We start from the raw sequence: 25199 nt of genomic DNA, 5'->3' as shown, positions 1-25199 counted from the left end.
GTCTAAGGTTGCTGTGAGCTGTGACGCAACAGCACTGTGACGCAACAGCACTCTACTCAGGGCAACAGCTTGAGGCTCTGTCTCAAAAAAAAAAAAAAGACATAGCTCCTTATTGTAAATGGACAAATGTTGGACAGATACTTCTTTTTTTAATTTTTTTTATTGTTAAATCATAGCTATGTACATTTGTGCAATCAAGGGGTACAATGTGCTAGTTTCACATACAATCTGAAATATTCTCATCAAACTGGTCAATGTAGCCTTCATGGCATTTTCTTAGTTATTGTATGTAGACATTTATACTCTGCATTTAGTAGGTTTTGCCTGTACCCATTCTAAGAAGCACCGTAGGTGTGGCCCCACCCATTACCCTCCCTCACCCTAACCTCCCCCCTCCCTTCCCCTTCCTTGGCCCTTTCCCCATATTCTTGTGCTATAGTTGGGTTATAGCCTTCATATGAAAGATATAAATTAGCTTCATAGTAGGGCTGAGTACATTGGATACTTTTTCTTCCATTATTGAGATACTTTGCTAAGAAGAATATGTTCCAGCTCCATCCATGTAAACATGAAAGAGGTAAAGTCTCCATCTTTCTTTAAGGCTGCATAATATTCCATGGTATACATGTACCACAATTTGCTAGTCCATTCGTGGGTCGATCGGCACCTGGGCTTCTTCCATGACTTAGCAATTATGATTGGGCTGCAATAAAAATTCTGGTACAGATGTCTTTGTTATATTGTGATTTTTGGTCTTCTGGGTATAAACCTAGTAAAGGAATTATAGGATCAAATGGCAGGTCTATTTTTAGATCTCTAAGTATTCTCCAAACATCCTTCCAAAAGGAAAGTATTGGGCGGCCCCTGTGGCTCAAGGAGTAGGGCGCCAGTCCCATATGCCGGAGGTGGTGGGTTCAAACCCAGCTCCGGCCAAATAAAAAAAAAAAAAAAACAAAAAAAAAAACAAAAGGAAAGTATTAGTGTGCCTTCCCACCAGCAGTGTAGAAGTGTGCCCTTTTCTCCACATCCATGCCAACATCTCTGGTTTTGGGATTATGTTATGTGGGCTACTCTTACTGGGGTTAGGTGATATCTCAAAGTAGTTTTGATTTGTATTTCTCTTATGATTAAGGATGATGAGCTTTTTTTCATGTGTCTATAGATCGTGCGTCTGTCTTCTTTAGAGAAGTTTCTCTTCAAGTCCTTTGCCCAACCTGAGATGTGATCACTTGTTCTTTTCTTGCTAATACATTTGAGTTCTCTGTGGATTCTGGTTATTAGACCTTTATCGGAGGTATAACCTGCAAATTTTTCTCCCATTCTGAGGGCTGTCTGTTTGTTTTACTTACTATGTTCTTGGCTGTGCAGAAGCTTTTTAGTTTGATCAGGTCCCAGTAGTGTATTTTTGAAGCTGCTTCAATTGCCTGGGGAGTCCTCCTCATAATATATTCACCCAGGCAGACTCCTTCAAGAGTTTTCCCTACACTTTCTTCAAGTATTTTTATAGTTTCATGTCTTAAGTTTATATCTTTTATCTAGTGAGAGTCTATCTTAGTTAATGGCGAAAGGTGTGGGTCCAGTTTCAGTTTTTTACACATGGCCAGCCACTTCACCCAGCACCATTTGTTAAATAGGGAATTTTTTTCCCCACTGAATTTTTTTAATTGGCTTGTCAAAGATCAAATAATGGTAAGTACTGGATTCATCTCTTGGTTCTCTATTCTGTTCCAGACATCTACTTCTCTGTTTTTGTGCCAATACCATACTGTTTTGATCACTATCGATTTATAGTACAGTCTCAGGTCTGGTAGCATGATTCCTCCTGCTGTGTTTTTATTTCTGAGTAATGTTTTGGCTATTCGAGTTTTTTCTGATTCCATATAAAATGCAGTAATATTTTTTCAAGATCTTTAAAATATGACAATGGAGCTTGATAGGAATTGCATTAAAATTATATATTGTTTTGGGTAGTATAGACATTTTAATGATGTTGATTCTTCCCAGCCATGAGCATGGTAAGTAGTTCCATTTGTTAACATCTTCAGCTATTTCTTTTCTCAAAGTTTCATAGTTGCCTTTGTAGAGATCCTTCACGTCCTTTAGTAGGTAAACTCCCAAATAGTTCATCTTCTTTGGCACTACTGTGAAAGGAATAGAGTCCTTGACTGTTTTTTCGGCTTGGTTATTATTGGTATATATAAAGGCTACAGATTTATGGGTGTTGATTTTGTAGCCTGAGACATTGCTGTATTCCTTGATCACTTCTAAAAGTTTTGTAATAGAGTCCCTAGTGTTTTCCAGATATACGATCATATCATCTGTGAAGAGTGAAAGTTTGATCTCTTCTGATCCTATGTGGATACCCTTGATCGCCTTTTCTTCCCTAATTGCAATGGCTAAAACTTCCATAACAATGTTAAAGAGCAATGGAGACAATGGGCAACCTTGCCTGGTTCCTGATCTAAGTGGAAATGATTTCAATTTAATTCCATTCAATACAATATTGGCTGTGGGTTTGCTGTAGATGGCCTCTATTAGTTTAAGAAATGTCCCTTCTATACCAATTTTCTTAAGTGTTCTGATCATGAAGGGATGCTGGATATTATCAAAAACTTTTTCTGCATCAATTGAAAGAATCATATGGTCCTTATTTTTTAGTTTGTTTATGTGCTGAATTACATTTATAGATTTACGTATATTGAACCAGCCTTGAGACTCTGAGATAAATCCCACTTGGTCATGGTGTATGATTTTTTTGATGTACTGTTGGATTCTGTTTGTTAGGATCTTATTGAGTATTTTAGCATCAATATTCATTAGTGATATTGGTCTATAATTTTCTTTTCTTGTTGGGTCTTTCCCTGGTTTGGGGATCAAGGTGATGTTTGCTTCATAGAATGTGTTGGGTAATATTCCTTCTTTTTCTATATTTTGGAAGAGGTTTAGTAGTATAGGTACTAGTTCTTCTTTAAAGATTTGGTAGAATTCTGATGTAAAGCCATCTGGTCCTGGGCTTTTCTTTTTAGGGAGATTTTGTATAGTTGATGCTATTTCAGAACTTGATATAGGCCTGTTCAACATTTCCACTTTGTTCTGGCTAAGTCTTGGTAGGTGGCGTACTTCCAAGTACTGGTCGATTTCTTTCAGATTTTCATATTTCTGAGAGTAAAGTTTCTTGCAATTTTCATTAAGGATTTTTTGAATTTCTGAGGGGTCTGTTGTTATTTCATCATTACCATTTCTGATTGATGACATTAGAGATATTACTTTTTTTCCTGGTTAGGTTGGCCAAAGGTTTATCTATTTTATTGATCTTTTCAAGAAAACAACTTTTGGATTTATTAATCTGTTGTATAATTCTTTTGTTTTCAATTTCATTTAATTCTGCTCTGATTTTGGTTATTTCTTTTCTTCTGCTGGGTTTGGGGTTGGAGTGTTCTTCCTTCTTTAGTTGCTTGAGATGTCCCATTAAGTTATTAACTTCCTCTCTTTCCGTTTTTTTGAGGAAGGCTTGCAGTGCTATAAATTTCCCTCTTAGGACCGCCTTTGCAGTATCCCAGAGGTTCTGATAGTGTCTTCATTGTTGTTTTGTTCCAAAAATTTGGTGATTTCCTTCTTAATCTCATCTATAAGCCCATCTATCCTTCAGCATAAGGTTGTTTAGCTTCCATGTTTTTGTATAGGGTATGCAGATTCCTGTTGTTATTGAGTTCAACCTTTATTCCATGATGGTCTGAGAAGATGCAAGGAATAATTTCTATTTTTTAAAATTTGCTGAGGTTAGATTTTTGTGGCCTAGGATGTGGTTGATTTTGGGGTATGTTCTGTGGGCTGATGAGAAGAATGTGTATTCAGTTTTGTTGGGATGAAATGTTCTGTAGATGTCTGTTAAGTCCAGATGTTGAATGGTTAAGTTTAAATCTAAGATTTTTTTGCTTAGCTTCTTTTTGGAGGATCTATCCAGCACTGCTAAAGGGGTGTTAAAATCTCCAACTACTGTGGAACTGGGGGAAATCAAGTTGCTCATGTCTGTTAGAGTTTCTCTTATAAATTGAGGTGCACTCTGATTGGGTGCATAAATATTAATAATTGAAATCTCATCATATTGAGTATTACCTTTAACAAATATGAAGTGTCCATCCTTATCCTTCCTTATTTCAGTTGGTTTAAAGCCTATTGCATCTGTGAATAGGATCGCAACACCTGCTTTTTTCTGCTTTCCATTTGCCTGGAGTATAGACGACCATCCCTTCACCTCGAGTCTATATTTGTCTTTTAATGTAAGATGTGATTCTGGTATGCAGCAGATATCTGGCTTGAGTTTTTGTATCCAGTCAGCCAACCTGTTCCTCTTTTGAGGACAATTTAAACCATTCACATTAATTGAGAATATTGATAAGCCTTTCGAGAGTCTGGTGGACATTTTTAATCCTTTTGCAACTGTGGAAGTTGGAATTTGATCAAAATTTTCTGGGTAGGTTTACTTTTTATAGTGGAGGATTATGCTCGTCTTTATGGAGGATAGGTCTGAGAATATCCTGGAGGGGTGATTTAGTTGTGGCAATGGACAGATGCTTCTTAAAGGAAAATATAGACTGCTGTTTCCAGAAAGATGCGTAGATTCCTCCCAAGAAGTATAACTAAAAATCCTGAACATTGTGTATAAAACTTATTCTCTGTGCTTGATAAGAATGAAAAAACAGAAAAAAAAAAAAAAAAAACATTGTGGTAGTCCCAGCTGCTCGGGAGACTGAGGCAAGAGAATCGCGTAAGCCCAAGAGTTAGAGGTTGCTGTGAGCCGTGTGACGCCACGGCACTCTACCTGAGGGCAGTACAGTGAGACTCTGTCTCTACAAAAAAAAAAGGAAAAAAAAACATTGTGTATAAAACATAAGAACATCAGTGGTAAGTTTTTTGGTTATATTTTGGCTTCATGTATCTCAGACTTGGAGCTTAAGAAGCCAGAAACTCAGAAATGTCAATGTCGTGGACAAAAAAAGCTCTAAGAAAAGCCTGAGAAAAGAGCAAATATTCAGACAATAATCCCTTTACTGTGCCAAACACCACAGAAAAATCTGTGACCCCATCCACACCTATGCCAGCAAAAGCCAAGTGGGCCTAGATTTCCACCCTCAGGAGGCTATAACATGGAACCCCAACACCACAGACAGGGTGGTGACTGAGGGAGATAAGTAAGAAGCTGGGACTTCATCCCCACGGGACGGTACCAGGCCCTCATCTCACTCTACAGTTTTGGTGGAGACCACGTAGGGAGCTTGGACTTCTACCTCCACCAGGAGTAACGAGTTATCCCTCTCTCTCCCAACTAGGGTGATGTCAGAGGAGGCTTAGTGGAAAATCAGGACTTCACTACTGAGGTGTCAATGGAGACCATACAGATATCTTTGCTGAGCAATAGCAAAGAACCAGCCTTCTTAGCTGTCAGCAGAGGTCAAATCGGTAGCCTGGTCTTCTACCTCCAGTGGGCAGTAACTAGACAGAACATCCCATATCCCTGTTGGAGTGGCATCAGAAAAAGCCAGCTTACACAGAAGGTATAAATGAGATCCAGAGTTTCATAATATAAAAATGCCCAGTTTAGGGTGGCGCCTGTGGCTCAGTCAGTAAGGCGCCGGCCCCATATACCGAGGGTGGCGGGTTCAAACCCGGCCCCGGCCAAACTGCAACCAAAAAATAGCCGGGCGTTGTGGTGGGCGCCTGTAGTCCCAGCTACTTGGGAGGCTGAGGCAAGAGAATCGCTTAAGCCCAGGAGTCGGAGGTTGCTGTGAGCTGTGTGAGGCCACAGCACTCTACCGAGGGCCATAAAGTGAGACTCTGTCTCTACAAAAAAAAAAAAATGCCCAGTTTCATAATATAAAAATGCCTGAATAGAAAATTATTATTCATCATACCAAGAACCAGGAAAAATGCCAAACTCAATGAATAAAGACAATAGAGTTATCCCAACACTGAAATGACAGGGACATTAGAATCATCTTTAAAACATTTTAAAGCACCTATAATAAAAACATTTCAACAAGCAATTATGAAACAAATGAAAAAAATAGAAAAACTCTGGGAGGCCAAAGTGGGTGGATTGCCTGAGTTCACAACTTCAAGACCAGCCTGAGCCAGAGGGAAACCTTATCTCTAAAAATAGACACGCATTGTGGCAGGTGCATATAGTCTCAGCTACTTGAGAGGCAGAGGCAAGAAAATTGCTTGAGCCAGAGCCTGAGGTTGCTGTGAGTTATGACGTCACAGCACTCTACTGAGGGTGATAAGGTGAGATTCTGTCTCAAAAGAAAAAAAAAAAAGAAAGAAAACCTCAGCAAAGAAATAGAAGACATAAAAAGAGCCAAAAATAACTTTTAGAACTCAAAAATATAATAACCAAAATAAAAAGCTCAATGGATAAACTCAACAGCAAAATGGAGGGGATAAAAGAAACCTATGACTGAAAGAGAACAATACAGAAATTACCCAATCTGAACAAAAAGAGAAAATAGACATACACACCCAGCCCCTTAGGACCCTGCACTAAAACAAAAAAAAATCTAATAATCATATCATTAGAGTCATGGTGGTAGGATTATAAAAAGAGAATGGGCCTGAAAAAGCACTCAAAGAACCAATGGCTTAAAAAGTCCCAAATTTGGTAAGGGACATAAGTTTCCATATTTGAGAAGGTAAAAATAATCTAAAGTGATGGAAATCCAAACAGTAATTGCCTGTGGGAGTGAGGATGAGGGGTTGGGTGACTATAGAGGCACACGAGAGAACTTTCTGGGATGATAGAAATGTTATTATCTCTATTTGGTTCAAAGTAACACAGATATTTACAATTGTTAAACTTCGTTGAACTGTACAACCAGATAGGTACATTTTACAACATGTAACGTGTTTCGTAATTTAAAAATATTTATTAGGGGCTCAGCGCCCATAGCACAGTGGTTACGGCGCCAGCCATATACACTGAGGCTGGCGAGTTCAAACCCAGCCCCGGCCAGCTAAACAACAATGACAACTGCAACAAAAAATAGTCAGAATTGTAGCAGGGGTCTGTAGTCCCAACTACTGGGAGGCTGAGGTGAGAGAATCGCTTAAGCCCAGGAGTTTGAGGTTGCTGTGAGCTGTGATGCCACAGCACTCTACCAAGAGCAACATAGTGAGACTCTGTCTCAAAAAAAAAAAAAACAAAAAAACCAAAACATTTATCAGGGGAATTCACAGAATTGTTGGAAAGGCTAGATAACCAAGGTCAAAGCTGAGCTTCCAGGAACAATGTGCAAACCTCCACAAGAGAGCAAACCCATTGGCTGCACCAAGCACTGCTGCCAGGAACCAAACTTTCTAATCTACAACTGAATTTTGTGCAGGACCTTACACTCCACCACCCACTGGAAACCCACAAGTTTCTGCTGACAACCTTGCCAGCAAAATGGTTGTCCTTTGTGCAGCTCTGTTCTATTTACAACTGACTTGTGAATCCGAGTCTCACACAGGCGAGCCCGTGCTCTAGCTCGGGAGTGCTCGGTTCCGCAGAACACACAGAATCTGAGTGTTGCGCTGGTAGGCAGAGCCCATCAGCCTCCAGGCTCCCCAGTCATAGCACATATATTCATGTATCTAAAAGATGCTAGTCAGCCAGAAGACATGACACATGCTTACTACAAACAGTGGCTTTCTATTAGGTTTATTTTTAAAGACAAAAACTATAAATGCTATAAAATATTTGTACTAAATCTCCTAAAATTTCTGGGAAAAAAGATATCAAGTCCTAAAGGCAGAAATTGTTACCAGAAGCTTGGTACTTGCCCCCAAAGCCAAGTCAGTGAGAAAGAAGAATGAGAACAGTTTGAGGAAAAGGAAAAAGCAGTTTATTCATTTGCTGGAAAATGAGAAGGGCAGTGGACTAGTGTCATGCCTTAAGCAGAAACACAGGTGCCAGTATCCCTTGTGATCAGGTTATTGTTGTTTAACTGATTGGTAGTTTCAAAGATGACATCTGTCTCGGTCTCCTTAGCCTTGCAGGACAATTCTGTTGAGCTATCCCCTGTGGTTGTGGTTTAAGAAACTAAAAAACAAACAGCAAAGAATATTTTCCTGAACTTTTGTTGTTGTTGCTTTTTTTTCTTTTCTTTAGCCAGAGCCTCAAGCTGTTGCCCTGGGTAGAGTGCTGTGGCATCACAGCTCACAGCAACCTTCAACTCCTGGGCTAAAGCAATTCTCCTGCCTCCATCTCCCAAGTAGCTGGGACTACAGGTGCCCACCACAATGCCAGGCTATTTTTTGGTTGCAGCTGTCATTGTTGTTTGGTGGGCCTGGGCTGGATTCAAACCCACCAGCTTAGGTGTATGTAGCTGCCACCAAGCCTTTTTTTTTTTTTTTTTAAGACAAGAATCTCAGTCACTCTGGGTGAGTGCCATGGCATCAGAGCTCACGGCAACCTCAAACTCCTGGGCTAAAGCAAACCACTTGCCTCAGTGTCCCAGGTAGCTGGGACTACAGGGGCCCACCATAACACCGACTTGTTTTTCTATTTTTAGTAGAGATGGGGTCACACTCTTGCTCAGGCTGATCTCCAACACCTGAGCTCAAGCAATCTACCTGCCTTGGCCTCCCAGAGCGCTAGGATTACAGGTGTGAGCCATAGCGCCCAACCTTCCTGCCCTTTTGATTACTGGCCTTGGGGAAGGAAAGCAGAGTTTAACTCCCCCAAATGGTGAGAGTATTAGAAAGACAACTCTTAAAGCATTTCCTTGCCCCTTTTCTGACCTTTACCTTTGTCACAAAATAGACCCAAACTACTGAGTGGCTACTGTTTGCCAGACAGTAGGCCATGAACTTTCACACACACTATTTCATCCTCAAAATAACCACCCGAGGTTGGCTTTATCCTAGTTCATGCATGAAGATACTGACATCCAGAATGTTTAAGTATATTAAGCTTTGAAGTGGGGAAAATAGAATTCAGAATGTGGCTTGATTCTAAGACCATTGAGAGGCCGGGCGCAGGGGCTCACATCTTTAATCCTAGCATTTCGGGAGGCTGCAGCAGGTGGATTACTTGAGCTCAAGAATTTGAGACCAGCCTGGGGAAGAATGAGACCCTGTCTCTACTAAAAATAGAAAAAAAAAAAAAAAAAAATCAGCCAGGCTTTGTTCATGGCAGGCACCTATAGCCCCAGCTACTCAGGAGGCTGAGGGAAGAAAATCACTTAAGCCCAAGAGTTTGAGGTTGCTGTGAGTTGTATGTGATGCCACCGCACTCTACCCAGGGTGACAGAATGAGACTCTGTTTCAAAAAAAAAAAAAAAAGGGCAGCGCCTGTGGCTCAAAGGGGTAGGGCGCCGGCCCCATATGCCGGAGGTGGTGGGTTCAAACCCAGCTCTGGCCAAAAACTGCAAAAAAAAGGAAAAAAGACCATTGAGATGTGATTAGATTCTCCAACTGAACATAGTATCTTTTCTCCCTCCTTTGCTACTCCTAACATTTATTACAAAGTACTCGCTCATCTACAAGAGCTGTCCATAAACCAATGTTAAAAGAAAACTGAACTCAGATGCTTCTTTCATGTCCACTTCCAGCTTCCTCACAAACCATCAGGCCACAGGGAGATTGCCAGGGAGGCAAGGCACTTAGCTGGAAAATCTGCACAATACTGTTGATTGATTAGGAAGAAATTTAAGAAGGTCCAGGTGATTGGTCATTCCCTAAAAGTAAAAGAATGGAATGAAGATTACATTTAGGAAATGGGAAAAACAGGGGAACAAATGAAAAAAGAGATCACCACCATGGAACACACTTCAGAGGTGATGACAGACCAGATGTCCTTGTCTTTGGTGGATCCATTCTATCAGCTGCGTGATCTTGGACAAGTTGCTTAACCTCTCTGAGATTTGCTTTTTTTTTTTTTTTTGTAGAGACAGAGTCTCACTGTACCGCCCTCGGGTAAAGTGCCGTGGCGTCACACAGCTCACAGCAACCTCTTAACTCTTGGGCTTACGCGATTCTCTTGCCTCAGCCTCCCGAGCAGCTGGGATTACAGGCGCCCGCCACAACGCCCAGCTATTTTTTTGTTGCAGTTTGGCCGGGGCTGGGTTTGAACCCGCCACCCTCGGCATATGGGGCTGGCGCCCTACTCACTGAGCCACAGGCGCCGCCCGGTTTGCTTTTTTTTTTAATTGTTAGTGATTCTTTGAGGGCACAACAGATTTGCTTTTTTTATCTGAAAAATGGGGATGATAGTGAAACCACCCCTATAAAACCAACTGAAACCAAGAGGTCAAAACCTTAGCTATAGTTAAGAATTAACCAGCTCTTACCCCCTAGCCTGCATCCCTATAAATGCTGATTGCTTAGGAGTTTGGTCACAGATTTATAACTTCCCTTAATCACTTCTTAGAGATAACCCCTGTACTGGGAAACCTAAGACTGCCTTTTAAGATGTTTTCCAGGTGGGGTGGGGTTGGCCACACCTCCTTGGGAGGCTTAGGTAGGTGGATTGCTTGAGCTCACGAGTTGGAGACCAACCTGAGAGAGTGAGACTCTGTCTCTACTAAAAAGAGAAAAATTAGTCGGGCATTGTGGTGGGCACCTGTAATCCCAGTTATATGAGAGGCTGAGGCAGAAGGCAGGGGTTTGAGGTTGCTGTGAGCTGGCTGACACCACAGCACTCTACCCTGGGGCAACCAAAAGATCCTGTTTGTTATGGGCCCTCTAAAGCCAGCCAGACCAGGGATCCATACCATGGAACTGACTCAATCAGTCCTTATGAATCCCACTAAGAAAATGAGTCAGCATAAAATGCAGTGTCTACATAACTATGATTTCAACCCTGACCCAACCAATCCAATTCCCTAGCCCTTTGCCAGCCAAATTCCTCCTTAAAATCTTTAGCCTAAAGTTTCTTGGCAAGGTGAATTTTAGAAATTTCTAACTCAGGAGGTGCCTGTGGCTCAGTGAGTAGGGCGCCGGCCCCATATGCCGAGGGTGGCGGGTTCAAACCCAGCCCCAGCCAAACTGCAACAAAAAAATAGCCAGGCGTTATGGCGGGCGCCTGTAGTCCCAGCTGCTCGGGAGGCTGAGGCAAGAGAATCACGTAAGCCCAAGAGCTGGAGGTTGCTGTGAGCCCTGTGACGCCACGGCACTCTACCGAGGGCAGTAAAGTGAGACTCTGTCTCTACAAAAAAAAAAAGAAATTTCTAACTCCCCATTTGGCTGCCAAATGACTATTAAATTTTCTCTGCTGCACCTCCACTGTCTCAGTGTATTGGCTCTTTTCTGCACAGCGGACAAAAAGAACCCAGTTGGCTCATAACAATAGTATTACCTAATACATGAGGCTATACTGAGGATGTGTAAATACAGCATCTGCCACACTGAGTTGTTATTGTTAGTATATCTAGGCAAAGGAAAATCAGTTCTAGTAATATAAGAATACTTTTCTTACTTCCTTCATCTATGAGTCATTTCAATGCAAAATATTATCTCAATTGCTGCAATAGAACCTCTAAAGGATACACCAAGGCAAAAATAATCAGTGAAGCAAAACAACAAGAAATGAAAATTGGGCGGCACCTGTAGCTCAGTGGTTAGGGCGCCGGTCCCATATACTGAGGGTGGTGGGTTCGAACCCGGCCCCAGCCAAACTGCAACAACAACAACAAAAAAAAATAGCCAGGCATTGTGGTGGGTGCCTGTGGTCCCAGCTACTCGGGAGGCTGAGACAAGAGAATCGCCTAAGCCCAGGAGTTAGAGGTTGCTGTGAACTGTGTGATGCCACGGCACTCTACTGAGGGAGATAAAGTGAGACTGTCTCTACAAAAAAAAAAAAAAAGAAAGAAAGAAACAAAGAAAAAGAAATGAAAATCAAGTTGTTACTAGATGAAGAGGGTCCGGTCACCTGTTACCGAAAACCAATATGCAGAGAAGGGGATACATTCACCAAACTTTGTCAGAGCCCGGGATTCTGGAGAACAGTGAGAGTAGTCTCTCCAGGGATATTCTGTTCTCTCATTTCCAAAACCACAGTTTTATGCATAAAAGTTCAAAGCAAAGTACACAGCTATGATTTAACAATAAAAAAGAAAAGAAAAAAGTTCAAAGCAAAAACCACGTTAACCTTTATCTTAAATGACAATAATTGACCCTTATTTTAAACAGTAATAATCTCCATAACCCATGACCCATAATAAACAATAATCAGTATAACCCTTCATCCAAAACATTTCTTTATTTTTTTGGGGGGGACAGAGTTTCACTTTGCCACCCTCGGTAAAGTGCCATGCCATCACAGCTCACAACAACCCCAAACCTCAAACTTTTGGGCTCAAGCAATTTTCTTGCCTCAGCCTCCCAAGCTGCTGGATCTATAGGTGCTGGCCACAACACCCAGGAGGTCTTGCTCTGGCTCAGGCTGGTCTCCAACCCATGAGCTCAGGCAATCCACCCACCTCGGCCTCCCAGAGTGCGAGCATTACAGGCATGAGCCACCGCGCCTGGCCCCTAACATAGTGGGTTTTAACATTTCATATTTTCTCTGTAAACATTTGCTCCTTAACCACGTTATCCTTTTAAATTTATACGTCCAGGAAACCATGTGTCTCAGATGTTTCCTCTTTTTTTTTTTTTAGAGACAGAATCTCACTTTGTTGCCCTCTGTAGAGTACTGTAGTGTCACAGCTCACAGCAACCTCCAGCTCTTGGGCTTAGGCAATTCTCTTGCCTCAGCCTCCTGAGTAGCTGGGACTACAGGCACCTGCCACAATGCCCAGCTATTTTCTATTGCAGTTTGGCCAGGGCCAGGTTTGAACCCGCCACCCTCAATATATGGGGCTGGTGCCTAGCCACAGGCGCCACCCGATGTTTCCTCTTTTTAACCCTTTCTAAAAGTATTAGTTAGGATTCCATTTTTAAAAATTTCCAGGCTTACAGTACAGCTGCAGTCTTTTTTTTTTTTTGAGACATAGTCTCATTATGTCACCCTTGGTAGAGTGCTGTAACATCACAGCCCACAGCAACCTCAAACTCTTGGGCTTACAGGATTCTCTTTCCTCAGCCTCCCAAGTAGCTGGGCCTACAGGCGCCCGCCATAACACCCAGCTATTCGTTGTTGTTGTCATTGTTGCTTAGTAGGCCCCGGCTGGGTTCGAACCCACCAGCCCTGGTGCATGTGGCCGGCGCCCTAACCACTGAGCTACGAGGGCCGAGCTTGCAATGTGACATTTTATGTGTATTTCTCCATTTCTATTTTATTTGTTTTCCTATTTATTTATTTAGGACAGAGTCTCACTCTGTCGTCCTGGGTAGAGTGCTGTGGCATCAGCATAGCTCACAGCAACCTCAAACTCTTGGGATCTATCCTCTTGCCTTAATTTTCCTAATTTTAGTAGAGAAGGAGAGGAGGGGGTCTCACTCCTGCTCAGGCTGGTCTCGACTCCTGAGTTTACACAATCTACCTGACTCCCAGAGTGCTAGGATTACAACTGTGAGCCACTGCCGGGCTGCCTTTCTTTTTTCAAAATAAGAGCTTGCTGTGTTGTCAGGCTAGGTCTCACATAATCCTCTTACCTCCACCTCCCAGAATACTAGGATTACAGTTGCGAGCCACCACCTCCAGCTTTATTTCTCCCTTTCTTCCCACCTCTTCATATGAAGACCTACTGCTACTGTTTGCTGCCCAACCAGGTTCATCTGCCCACTGCCCAAAGGGAAGCCAACACCAGAGACAGCAGGGTTCCCTACAGAGAAAGGGTCTGTCCCACAGACCGTATAGTGCTAAGCAGGGAGGAATTTCTCAAATCCGCCTCTCTGAGCTTTAGTGAGAGAGGGCCTTTAAAGACAGTTTGGTGGACAGATTAGGCAATCAGGGAGTGCTACTTGGCTGGTATTGAGGCAGAACCATCAGTCCTTTGCTATGGGCTGCTGTCTGGGAGCGTCAGCCAAATTACTGGATTGGAGCTACTTGGGTGGGGGGATCCTAGACAAACTGAGTTAGTTTCTTGGTCTGGGTGTGTCAGTCACTGGAATGCAGGATCTGGAAGGTACTCCTAGGTTCCAAACAGGTGATACTCTATAAGGCAAAAGGTAAGAATCTTTGTAACTGACAACCAGGCATGACTCCAGGGTAAAGAAGCAAACAAGGGAATAGTGATTATTGTCAGGCAAATGAGGGAAAGTGACTGATTATTATCATTATTTTAGCTAAGCGTGCTCCCTTGCAGTTTTGGGACCCTCGCTCTAGTTCTCGACTGGCACCCCTTTGTCAGTTTGTAAGGGCGGTTTCACTACTAATTAGAGCACAAATAATGAAAATAAGATGAAGTTAGTCAGGCTAGAGCTGAGACACACAGCTAGCTGGTCTGGTGGGTTTAAGTCTTTCAAGAGAAGGTCATTGTTTTGTAAATTTAACTCTCACCCTAAAGATGTACATAGTGGTAGTTTAGGAGGATAGATTTAGGAGCTTAATGTTTAAATTGGGAATGTTGTAATAGGTCATGGGTTCTGCTGCTTATTGCTTATTATTGTTTAAGATAAGGGTTAATAAGGTCTTTGAACTTTTATGTATAAAACTGTGGCTTTGGGAATGGAACGGCAGTCATGGAGAGGCTACTCTCACTAGTCTCCAGAATTGCTGGCTTTCTGATGATGAAGCTTGACAGACCTATCCCCCCATGGATGCATATTGTTTAGACAGTGACAGGCCTTGGGTATGGGTCTGTCACCCTCTTTGTCCAGTTAACACTAATGTCAGCATTAGCTGAAAATGAAGATCAAGAGAACCTGAGTGGGCTTGGTGCCCATGCTCAGTGGTTAGGGCACCGGCCACATGCACTGGGACTGGTGGGTTTGAACCCGGCCTGGGTCTTTAAAAATCAAAAAATAGCCAGGCATTGTGGCAGGTGCCTGTAGTGCCAGCTACTCAGGAGGCTGAGGCAAGAGAATTGCTTGAGCCCACACGTTTGAGGTTGCTGTGCACTGTGACACCATGACACTCTACCAAGGACGATATAGTAAGACTCTGTCTCAAAAAAAAAAAGACAGCCTGAGTGCAGCCACCCTAACCAATACCAGGCCCTAACCACCCTAAACAAGGAAGTCACCAGCAATTCGCTGGCCTGTGACCACCCAAAGGTGGATGAATTACTAAGCTAGATGCCTTACAAACCTTTGCACTTACCTTTCTGTGACTTACCTTTATGGTTTGACCACAAGACAATACTGGTCACATATGACTATTTCCATATGACTATAGGAAATACTCACCAAACAAGCTCTTTACTTTGGTTACCTATGTACCTATCATTTTCAAAAGTCTATAGTTAGCCAGTGTGGATGAGAACTAATTGGTGATTGTCAGATACATCAAATAAAGTTATACAACCACAAGAATAAATAAATAAATAAATAAATAAAATTCCCAGTGCTATCTAGAACTGATAGCATATCAGAGTCACCTGGGAAGTTTTCAAAACCCAAATTCAGGCCCTCCCATTCTCAAATCAGTTTCCAAAAGTGAAGCCCAGAAATCTGTACATTTAAACTCTCCCTTTGTTTTTTGATGTACAAAGCTTAGAAAACATTCTTCCGGCTGGGCATTGTGGCTCACACCTATCATCCCAGCACTCTGGGAGGCTGAGATAGGCAGATTGCCTGAGCTCACGAGTTCGATACCAGCCTGAGCTAGAGCAAGACCCCCATCTCTTAAAAAAAAAAAAAAAAAGCCGGGTGTTGTGGCCCGCGCCTGTAGTCCCAGCTACTCAAGAGGCAGAGGCAAGAGAATCTCTTGAGCTCAAGAGTCTAAGGTTGCTGTGAGCTATGACGTCACACACTCTACCAGGAATGACAAAGTAGACTGTCTCAAAAAAAAAAAGTCAAAAAAGAAAACATTCTGGGCAGCGTCTGCGGCTCAGTAAGTAGGGTGCTGGCCCCACATACTGAAGTTGGAGGGTTCGAACCCAGCCCCAGCCAAACTACAACAAAAAAATAGCCAGGCATTGTGGCGGGCGCCTTTAGTTCCAGCTATTTGGAACTAAAGTAGCTCTCTACATGGCACTCTACTGAGGGTAACAAAGTAGACTCTTATCTCTAAAAAAAAGAAAGAAAGAAAGAAAACATTCTTCCACCTCCTTTTTCTTCCATCCGTCTTACTGTCCTTCACAAACTGATAAGCAATGTCACTTGAATACATTTATGAATCAAGTGAAGGATCATATCATACAGAAATAAATTCATGCACACATAGCTAACTGATCTTTGACAAGAGTGGCAAACACACACAATGGGGAAGGGACAGTCTTTTTTTTTTTTTTTGTAGAGACAGAGTCTCACTTTATGGCCCTTGGTAGAGTGCCGTGGCATCACACAGCTCACAGCAACCTCCAGCTCCTGGGCTTAAGCGATTCTCCTGCCTCAGCCTCCCGAGCAGCTGGGACTATAGGTGCCTGCCACAGCACCCAGCTATTTTTTTGTTGAAGTTTGGCCGGGGCTGGGTTTGAACCCGCCACCCTCGGCACATGGGGCCGGCGCCCTGCTCACTGAGCCACAGGCGCCGCCCAAGGGACAGTCTCTTAAACATATAGTGCTGTGAAAACTGGATATCCATGGGCAAAAGCATAAAATTGGACCCCTATCATATACCATAGGCAAAATCAATTAAGTACTTCAAAGGCAGACTGCTGGGCACAGTGGCTCAAGCCTGTAATCCTAGATACTCAGGAAGCTGAAATAGGAGGATCACTTGAGCCAGGAGTTCAAGACCAACCTGGGAAAAAAGCCCCCAAGACATCAAACTAAAAAGCTCTGCATAGAGAAGGAAACAACACACTGAAAAGGCAACCTATGACATGGGAACATAAAACTTTGGTAACTTGACCACCCAAGGGACAGCAACAAACAGGTAAACACGCAGAGATGGTCAATAAAAGGCACTAGAACTGCAATAGAAAATAGCCGGGCATTGTGGCAGGTGCCTGTAGTCCCAGCTACTCGGGAGGCTGAGGCAAGAGAATTGCCTAAGCCCAAGAGCTGGAGGTTGCTGTGAGCTGTGACACTACAGCACTCTACAGAGGATTACTGTGATAGGCTGAATAAAGGCCCCTAAAATGTCCACATCCTAATCCTTGGAACCTATGAATGTTACTTCATATGGCAAAAGGGACTTTACAAATATCATTAAGGATTTTGTGATTGGGAGATTATCCTGGATTATCCAGGTAAGCCCAATGATGTGATCACAAATGTGATTATGAGGAGTCAGAGGTAGATACTACAGGAAAAAAAGCAGTATGAGAATGGACAAATAGAGACTACAATGATGCAACCACAAGCCTAAGAATGCCGCAGCCCCCAAAAGATGGAAGAGGCATTGAAAGTATTCTCCCCTGGAGCTTCTAGAAGGAACCAGGAATCTGACCTGAGCTAATAAAATGGATTTTGGACTTCTGACCCCAAGAACTGTGAGAGAACAAATTTACATTGTCTTAATCACTAAATGTGTAGTAGTTTACTACAGCAGCCATAAGAAACTATTATAATTACAAACATGGTATCTCAACAATCAGAATCCAAAATCTGGGCTGGGGCCAGGCAAGGTGGGTCATGCCTATAATCCTAACACTCTGAGAGGCTGAGGCAGGTGGAATGCTTGAGCTCAGGAGTTCCAGACCTGCCTGAGCAAGAGTGAGACTGTCTCTAAACAAACTAGCAGGTTGTTGTGACAGGCACCTATAGTCCCAACTTCTCAGGAGGCTGAGGCAAGAGGATTGTTGATCACGTCCAAAACATTGAGGTTGTTGTGAGCTAAATGATGCCACAGCACTCTGCCCAGGGTGACTGAAACACTGAAAAACAAAAACAACCCTCCTTCCCCCCCAATCTGGGCTGGTGCAGTGGCTCACACCTGTAATCCTAGCTACTTGGGTGGCAGGAGATCACTTGAGGACTTCCAGGCTGTGGTTATGATCATGCCACTACATTCCACACTGGGTGAGACAGTGAAATCCTGTCTCAAAATGATGATGATAAGATCTGATTTTTTTTTGAGATACAATCTCGCTTTGTTGCCTCCTGTAGAGTGCTCTAGCATCTTAGCTCACAACAACCTTTAACTCTTGGGCTCAACGATGCTTTTGCCTCAGCCTCCTGAGTAGCTGGGACTACAAGGGCCCGCCACAACACCCAGCTATTTTTTAGAGATATGTTCTTGCTCTAGCTCAGGCTGGTCTCGAACTCGTGACCTCAGGTGAACTCACCTCCACCTCCTAAAGTGCTGCTGGGATTATAGGCGTGAGCCACTTCAACTGGCCTGAGATCTGCATGTTTTATAAAATGTTAAACTACAATTATACAAAATACAGGTGGCTCTCATGAGGCCCACATAAAACAGTGACAAATACACTATTTCTGGGATTATAAGCGGCTTTTAATAAAGTTTATGGCAGAAATCATTAGAAAATGAATAACTGACCAGTTTCCAATGTTGGTGTCATAATTAATCCTAGAATCAATTGATCAAATTTACTCAATTGACATACTATTTTCATAGATGTAAGTTCAGGATGTCAAGGTATTTATCTTTTGGAAATTTAGGTGAATACGAAGATTTAGTATTCTGTTAATTACATTAGGTGCTTGCACTGGACATGAAGCTTTGTTCTATAAAAAGAAATAGCAAGCCAGGCACAGTGGCTCATGTCTGTAATCCTAGCCCTCGAGGCTGAGATGGGTGGATTGCTTGAGTTCAGGAGTTTGAGACCGTCTGAGCAAGAGTGAGACCCGCTTCTCTACTAAAATAGAAAAAGCTGGGTGTCATTGAGGGCTCCTGTACTCCCAGCTACTCCAGAGGCTGCTGAGGCAAGAGGATCGCTGAGCCCCAGAGTTGGAGATTGCTGTGAGCTATGGTGATGCCATGGCACTCCACCCTAAAGCAATAGAGTGATACTGTTTCAAAAAAAAAAAAAAAAAAAAAGAGAAATCACACAGATGAAGAGTGAGGCTCCTCATTAAATCTGTTAGATGAGTAATCAAACTCTCTAGGAGATTCACGTGCTAGTTTCCCAGTTTTGTAGTGTAGTCTACACTAATACTGCATATTTTTTCAGGAAACAGATTTGAATGTTTTGATCTCAAAAAAACTGCTAAATGTGTTACACAAATACATCTGTACTGTCTCTTAATGATTAGCTGTTTCAAAAAATGAAAATCGACTTTTAATAAAACATTTGCATAGCATGGAAGAACTACACAGGAATTCTTTACAACTACACAGGAGTTCTTTGTAAAGGTTTCTTTGTATAAGTACAGAAAATTTAGAATTCAAATTCTCAAATAAAATTACAGAAACCCTTGAAGCAAAATGGTATCATATGGAAAGTACAGCAAAATATCCATGGAAAAGTTTTTCTACATGTATTAAAATGAATGTGATATCGATTAGTAACTGTGTTTATAACACTGTCCTTACTCAACAATGTAATCAAGAATTTCTAATTTTATTCTGATAGTAAAAGGTGTTATTAAGAATTTAACTAAGAAACTCTTTTAGAAATGAAAATGTAACACACCTTAAGTCAGAGAAAATAAAATGTACACAAACAAAAAAACTATGTTACTTATGGGAACATAAATAATTCAAAGCTAACTGTTTTCCCAGATAGGAAAAAAAGAGTGAGTTGACTATATCGTCTTATGGAAAGAAAAATCTAATTTTAACTTCTGGACCTATATAGGATAATTCAAACAAAAAAGTAGAACCTAACTTCGCTCTGACACAGAACTGTCAATTTTCTATTTCTTTTCTTCTTAGAATATTTACTTTTATAAATCAATAGTTTGCCAGGCTCATTAATTTTTAAAATACCATTTATGTACATACATGTACATTTAAAAAATTCTATAAACAGTATTCAGGAAAAACAAGAACTGCTTCATTTAGGTTATACTTAACATAGTGAGTCAACTTCATAGTGTAATGAATATTAGTGACATATCAATATGAATACAAAGAAGAATATGAACTGATGTTTTCTTTTTTGGAGCTATTTTTATGATCAATTCCAACACACAGTACAAGGAAGATGGAATGAGTAAGGAAAAAATCATATTTTATTTCCCCATTAACACTAAACCATATTATTCAAACTGTGTTTCAAAATACTCAACCAGATCACGAATGCCAGTCACTACCTTAGTTCAAAAGTTCACTAATAGTCAAGCAACAGAAATCCATTCTGAGACACTGTCTAGAGAGAATAGCTACATTGCTATATATAATTTATAAACTTAATATTTTAGTCTTCCAGTATTTAGCAAGTTTTTTTAAAAAATTACTATTCTCATTGGTTTATAGTAACATAAATAAAAATGCATAATTTCAAAACCAACATTCCTTTCATTGTGAACATAAAACTTCTTAAAAGATAGTTGTGGTGGGCGGCGCCTGTGGCTCAGTCGGTGAGGCGCCGGCCCCATATACCGAGGGTGACGGGTTCAAGCCCGGCCCCGGCCAAACTGCAACCAAAAAAAAAAACTAGCCGGGCGTTGTGGCGGGCATCTGTAGTCCCAGCTACGCGGGAGGCTGAGGCAAGAGAGTCGCTTAAGCCCAGGATTTGGAGGTTGCTGTGAGCTGTGTGGGGCCACGGCACTCTACCGAGGGCCATAAAGTGAGACCCTGTCTCTACAAAAAAAAAAAAAAAAGATAGTTGTGGTTTGGGGTACTGAAATGACTACGGCTGCTGGGATACCACTTTTCAAAGCCCCAAAGACTGGCAGGTTTGGAAAGGCATAAACTATATGTACACACTCAGTATGCTACTATTTCCCACATTTTTTTTTTTTTTTTGAGACAAGAGTCTCACTTTTTCACCCTCGGTAGAGTGCTGTGGCATCACAGCTCACAGCAATCTCAGACTCCTGAGCTCAAGTGATTCTCTTGCCTCAGCCTCCCAAGTAGCTGGGACTACAGGCACCCACCACAATGCCCGGCTATTTTTTTGTTGCAGTTGTCATTGCTGTTTAGCAGGCCCAGGCTGTGTTCGAACCCACCAGTCTCGGTGTATGTGGCTGGCGCTATAACCACTGTGTTACTGGGGTGGGTGGAGAGGGGAGGCGCAAGCCTATTTCCCACATTTTTGCTATACATACTTATAATTTGGTATAAATTACTCCCTCAAATTTGAAAAACAAGATGAATACATTTTCATCTTCAAAATAACCTCTTATAAATGAAAAAAGAAGTTCTTCATGTCTGTTCAATCTAGTCAAGAGATGGATTTAAATATTTTCTTCATGGGATGTACAATTTTTCAGACCATCTTACTGCCTCGTTACAATTTGGCAATAAGACTTCCAGTGCTTTATCAAAAACTGCATTCAATAGATTATAAGACTGTTAAATCTCTACTTGAATCCTTCTTAAAACACTGAATTATAACAAAGTCCAAAGAAATGTACGAACATTCATTAATACCCTTGGAACCTGTGATTTACTGTAAATAATCTCACATGTGCATATAATTCAAACAAACTTTGTGGGTAGGGGGTGTAAAATAAATACGATAATATTTCTTCAACTCTAATGCTGCCTAGATGGTTAGATTAATATTACTAACAGGAAGAGTCAAACTATTTTAAGGACTGTTCTCTAAGAAGTTAGAACAATTTTGCAAAACAAAGATAAGAGCCTATGCAAATACATTTTTCCTGTAGTGTAAAATAATTGCTAATCTGAGGTATAATCTTTAAGCAATTAATACAAATATAAATAGATATAAGCCACCACTAAATCACAGTCTGGTGAAAAGCTTCTTAGCTAACTTAGTTTGAGAGAGTTAAAAGTAATGAGAAAGGCAGCCAGGACAAGTTTCCAGTGGGAACATTATTTACGTGCCTTATCATCTTGTATGTAACAGCACACTGTTGCAGCAAGATGAATCCAAGTATGCTGGTTTAGAATATACTTTATGTAGCATAGTAAGATTAAGTATTACTAATGTTTCATGTGCATTTTATATTTTGATATACACATAATCATATATGCATACCAAAAACTATGAACAGATTTTTAAAACACTTTTATCTCATTTTAGGAACGTGAAAAGTTAAGTTGGAATTATGTACTATAGAATTTCCTAGAACATCTAAACTCAGGGTAAAACCAAAGGAAAACATTACTATTTCTTTAGTAAATGGCTTCTGTGAAACCTCAAGCTCACTCATCTTTTTACACATGGGTTTATTTGATGAGGATTGTAATCCAATGATTGTTTAGCAGCAATTTTACCAAACTGTAAATTCTTTTATTAACAGGCATTATAAACAGATAATACTAATCTTATTTAAAAACCATGAGTGCCACACCATTGAATATACAGCTTATGAATAACTTAAAAAGTATTTCCCATTTTAAAAGGCAAACATAGCATACAAAACCTACAATAAACAAAGAAGCTATAATATGAATACATGATTGATGTGTCTAAAATGATATATATACAGTACATAATTAATGTTAATTATGTGATCAGTACATTTTTCTATGATTCCCTTCATGCTTCGCTTTCCCCAGAAACTGAATTCTGAACTTCCTCTTCTAAAATTGGTACAATCAGGTTATCCTTGGACATCAAATTATATTTCATCACAAATTTAGTAAACCGATGACACAAAAATGTTTCATTCTGTAGAAAGAAAGAAAAAATGTTTTTATTATCCCAAATTAAAAATTAGAAATATTATCAATATATATTATTGTCATTCTGATAAGACTATGCCAAGATAATCAGCAAAATATACTTACTTCATATTCATCAAATATCTGCCGGTGATGAAAATAAGCATGTGAAAATATTCTGTAAATCCTACGGCATACTGATCCTAGTTTTGCTACAGATGATTCCTTTATGCTAACCCTAAAATTAGAAAAGAAACCATAGATTCAAAGAACCAGATAGATTCTTAAGTACAATAGATTCAATTCACAAGTGTAGAAATTAACACCTCTAGATTTCCTAAGTGACTGGCCCAAGATCACAGTTCTGGTAAACCCCTCGTTCCCAGGCCAGTGTTCTTTCAACCTAACCACAGTGATGACGTTAAACTCAGCATTATGGGGTTTTTTTGTTGTTGTTCTTGTGTTTTGTTTTTTGAGACAGAGTCTCACTCTGTCTCTTACACTGGAATACACTGGCACAATCATAGCTGACTGCAACCTCTAACTCCTGGGCTCAGGCAATCTTCCTGCTTCAGCTACAGGCAAGCCACCACACCCAGCTAAATTTTTTTTTTTTTTATGAACAAGGCTGCAGGGCAGCGCCTGTGGCTCAGTGAGTAGGGCGCCGGCCCCACATGCCGAGGGTGGCGGGTTCAAACCCAGCCCCGGCCAAACTGCAACAAAAAAATAGCCGGGCGGTGTGGCAGGCGCCTGTAGTCCTAGCTGCTCGGGAGGCTGAGGCAAGAATCGCGTAAGCCCAAGAGTTAGAGGTTGCTGTGAGCTGTGTGACACCACGGTACTCTACCCGAGGGCGGTACAGTGAGACTCTGTCTCAACAAAAAAAAAAAAGAATAGGGCTGCAATAAATATTCTGATAAAATATCTTTGTTATGATGTGATTTTTGGTCTTCTGGGTATATGCCCAGTAGAGGGATTATAGGATTGAATGGCAGATCTATTTTTAGATCTCTAAGTGTTCTCCATATCTCTTTCCAAAAGGAATGTATTAATTTGCATTCCCACCAGCAGTGCAAAAGTGTTCCCTTTTCTCCACATCCATGCCAACATCTCTGGTCTTGGGATTTCTAAGTCATGGAAAAAGCCCAAGTGCCCACTGATCCACGAATGGATTAATAAATTGTGGTATATGTACACCATGGAATATTATGCAGCCTTAAAAAAGATGGAGACTTTATCTCTTTCATGTTTACATGGATGGAGCTGGAACATATTCTTCTTAGTAAAGTGTCTCAAGAATGGAAGAAAAAGTACCCAATGTACTCACCCTTATTATGAAACTAATGTAGGACCTTCACATGAAAGCTATAACCCAGTTACAACCTAAGAATATGGAGAAGGGGGAAAGGGAGGGGAGGGAGGGGGGAGGTCGGTGGAGGGAGGGGGATTAATGGGATTACACCTGCGGTGCATCTTACAAGGGTATATGTGAATCCTAGTAAATGTGGAATGTAAAGGTCTTAGCAAAATAACTAAGAAAATGCCACGAAAGCTATGTTAACTAGTGTGATGAAAATGTGTCAAACAGTCTATGAACCAAGTGTATGGTGCCCCATGATCATACTAATGTACACAGCTATGATTTAATAATAAATAAATAAATAAATATATATATATATTTTTTTTGTAGATTCAGGGTCTCTGTTGCTCAGGCTGGTTTTAAACTTCTGGCCTCAAGAGATCTTCTTGCCTTGGCCTCCGAAGTGCCAGCAATAGAAAAGTGGGCCACCATGACCAGTCAAACATTAAAATTTTGAAACTTTGTTAATTTTTGTTTGTTTGTTTAAAGAGATAGGGTCTTGCTCTGTCACCAAGATTGGAGTGCAGTAGCACATGAAGCAATTCTTCTTAGCCTTCCAAGTAGCTGAAATCACAGGGGTGAGCCTCTGTACTTAGCTTCTTAAAGTTTAATATGATTAAAATTAATCCCAATCAAAACTCACTAAAACATATGTTTACAACATTAATACTTTGTCCGCCGAGGTGATTAAAACTGCTGAGAGGAATTAATGTTTTATTGTACAGAACTAGATTTTTTTTAGAAACAAAATTACATTATTTCTGATATTCTTTTAAAAAATATGTAAATATAGAATATTTAGGCAAAAAACAATTTTTAAAAACACTTTACATATATGGGCGGCACCTGTGGCTCAGTGAGCAGGGCGCCGGCCCCATATACCGAGGGTGGCGGATTCAAACCCAGCCCCGGCCAAACTGCAACAAAAAAATAGCCGGGCATTGTGGCGGGCGCCTGTAGTCCCAGCTGCTCGGGAAGGCTGAGGCAGGAGAATTGCCTAAGCCCAGGAGTTGGAGGTTGCTGTGAGCTGTGTGAGGCCACGGCACTCTACTGAGGGCCATAAAGTGAGACTCTGTCTCTACAAAAAAAAAAAATAAAAATCTATAGTAAAAGATAAGGAATCCTTCAAAAACAAGCAGTCTAATAAACAAACATAAAAGGCCATCT

General features: G+C 41.1%; 1 protein-coding gene across 1 annotated transcript in view; it reads right to left on the bottom strand.

The window, feature by feature from the left end:
- Positions 1-22279: 22279 nt before the first annotated feature.
- MOB4 (MOB family member 4, phocein) overlaps positions 22280-25199 on the bottom strand; it is a 35225-nt gene continuing 32305 nt past the window's right edge. Inside the window, exons 6-7 of the mRNA XM_053597497.1 lie at positions 22802-22913; positions 22280-22682 (exon numbers count right to left, since the gene is read on the bottom strand). Of these exons, the coding sequence (XP_053453472.1) occupies positions 22551-22682; positions 22802-22913 (244 nt within the window). The 3' untranslated portion in view covers positions 22280-22550. The remainder of the gene's footprint in view (positions 22683-22801; positions 22914-25199) is intronic.

Source organism: Nycticebus coucang, chromosome 7 (genome assembly GCF_027406575.1).
Source record: "Nycticebus coucang isolate mNycCou1 chromosome 7, mNycCou1.pri, whole genome shotgun sequence".
NCBI classification, from domain to species: Eukaryota; Metazoa; Chordata; class Mammalia; order Primates; family Lorisidae; genus Nycticebus; species Nycticebus coucang.
The sequence above is the reverse complement of the archived record's forward strand: the minus strand, read 5'-3'. Positions and strand labels throughout refer to the sequence as shown.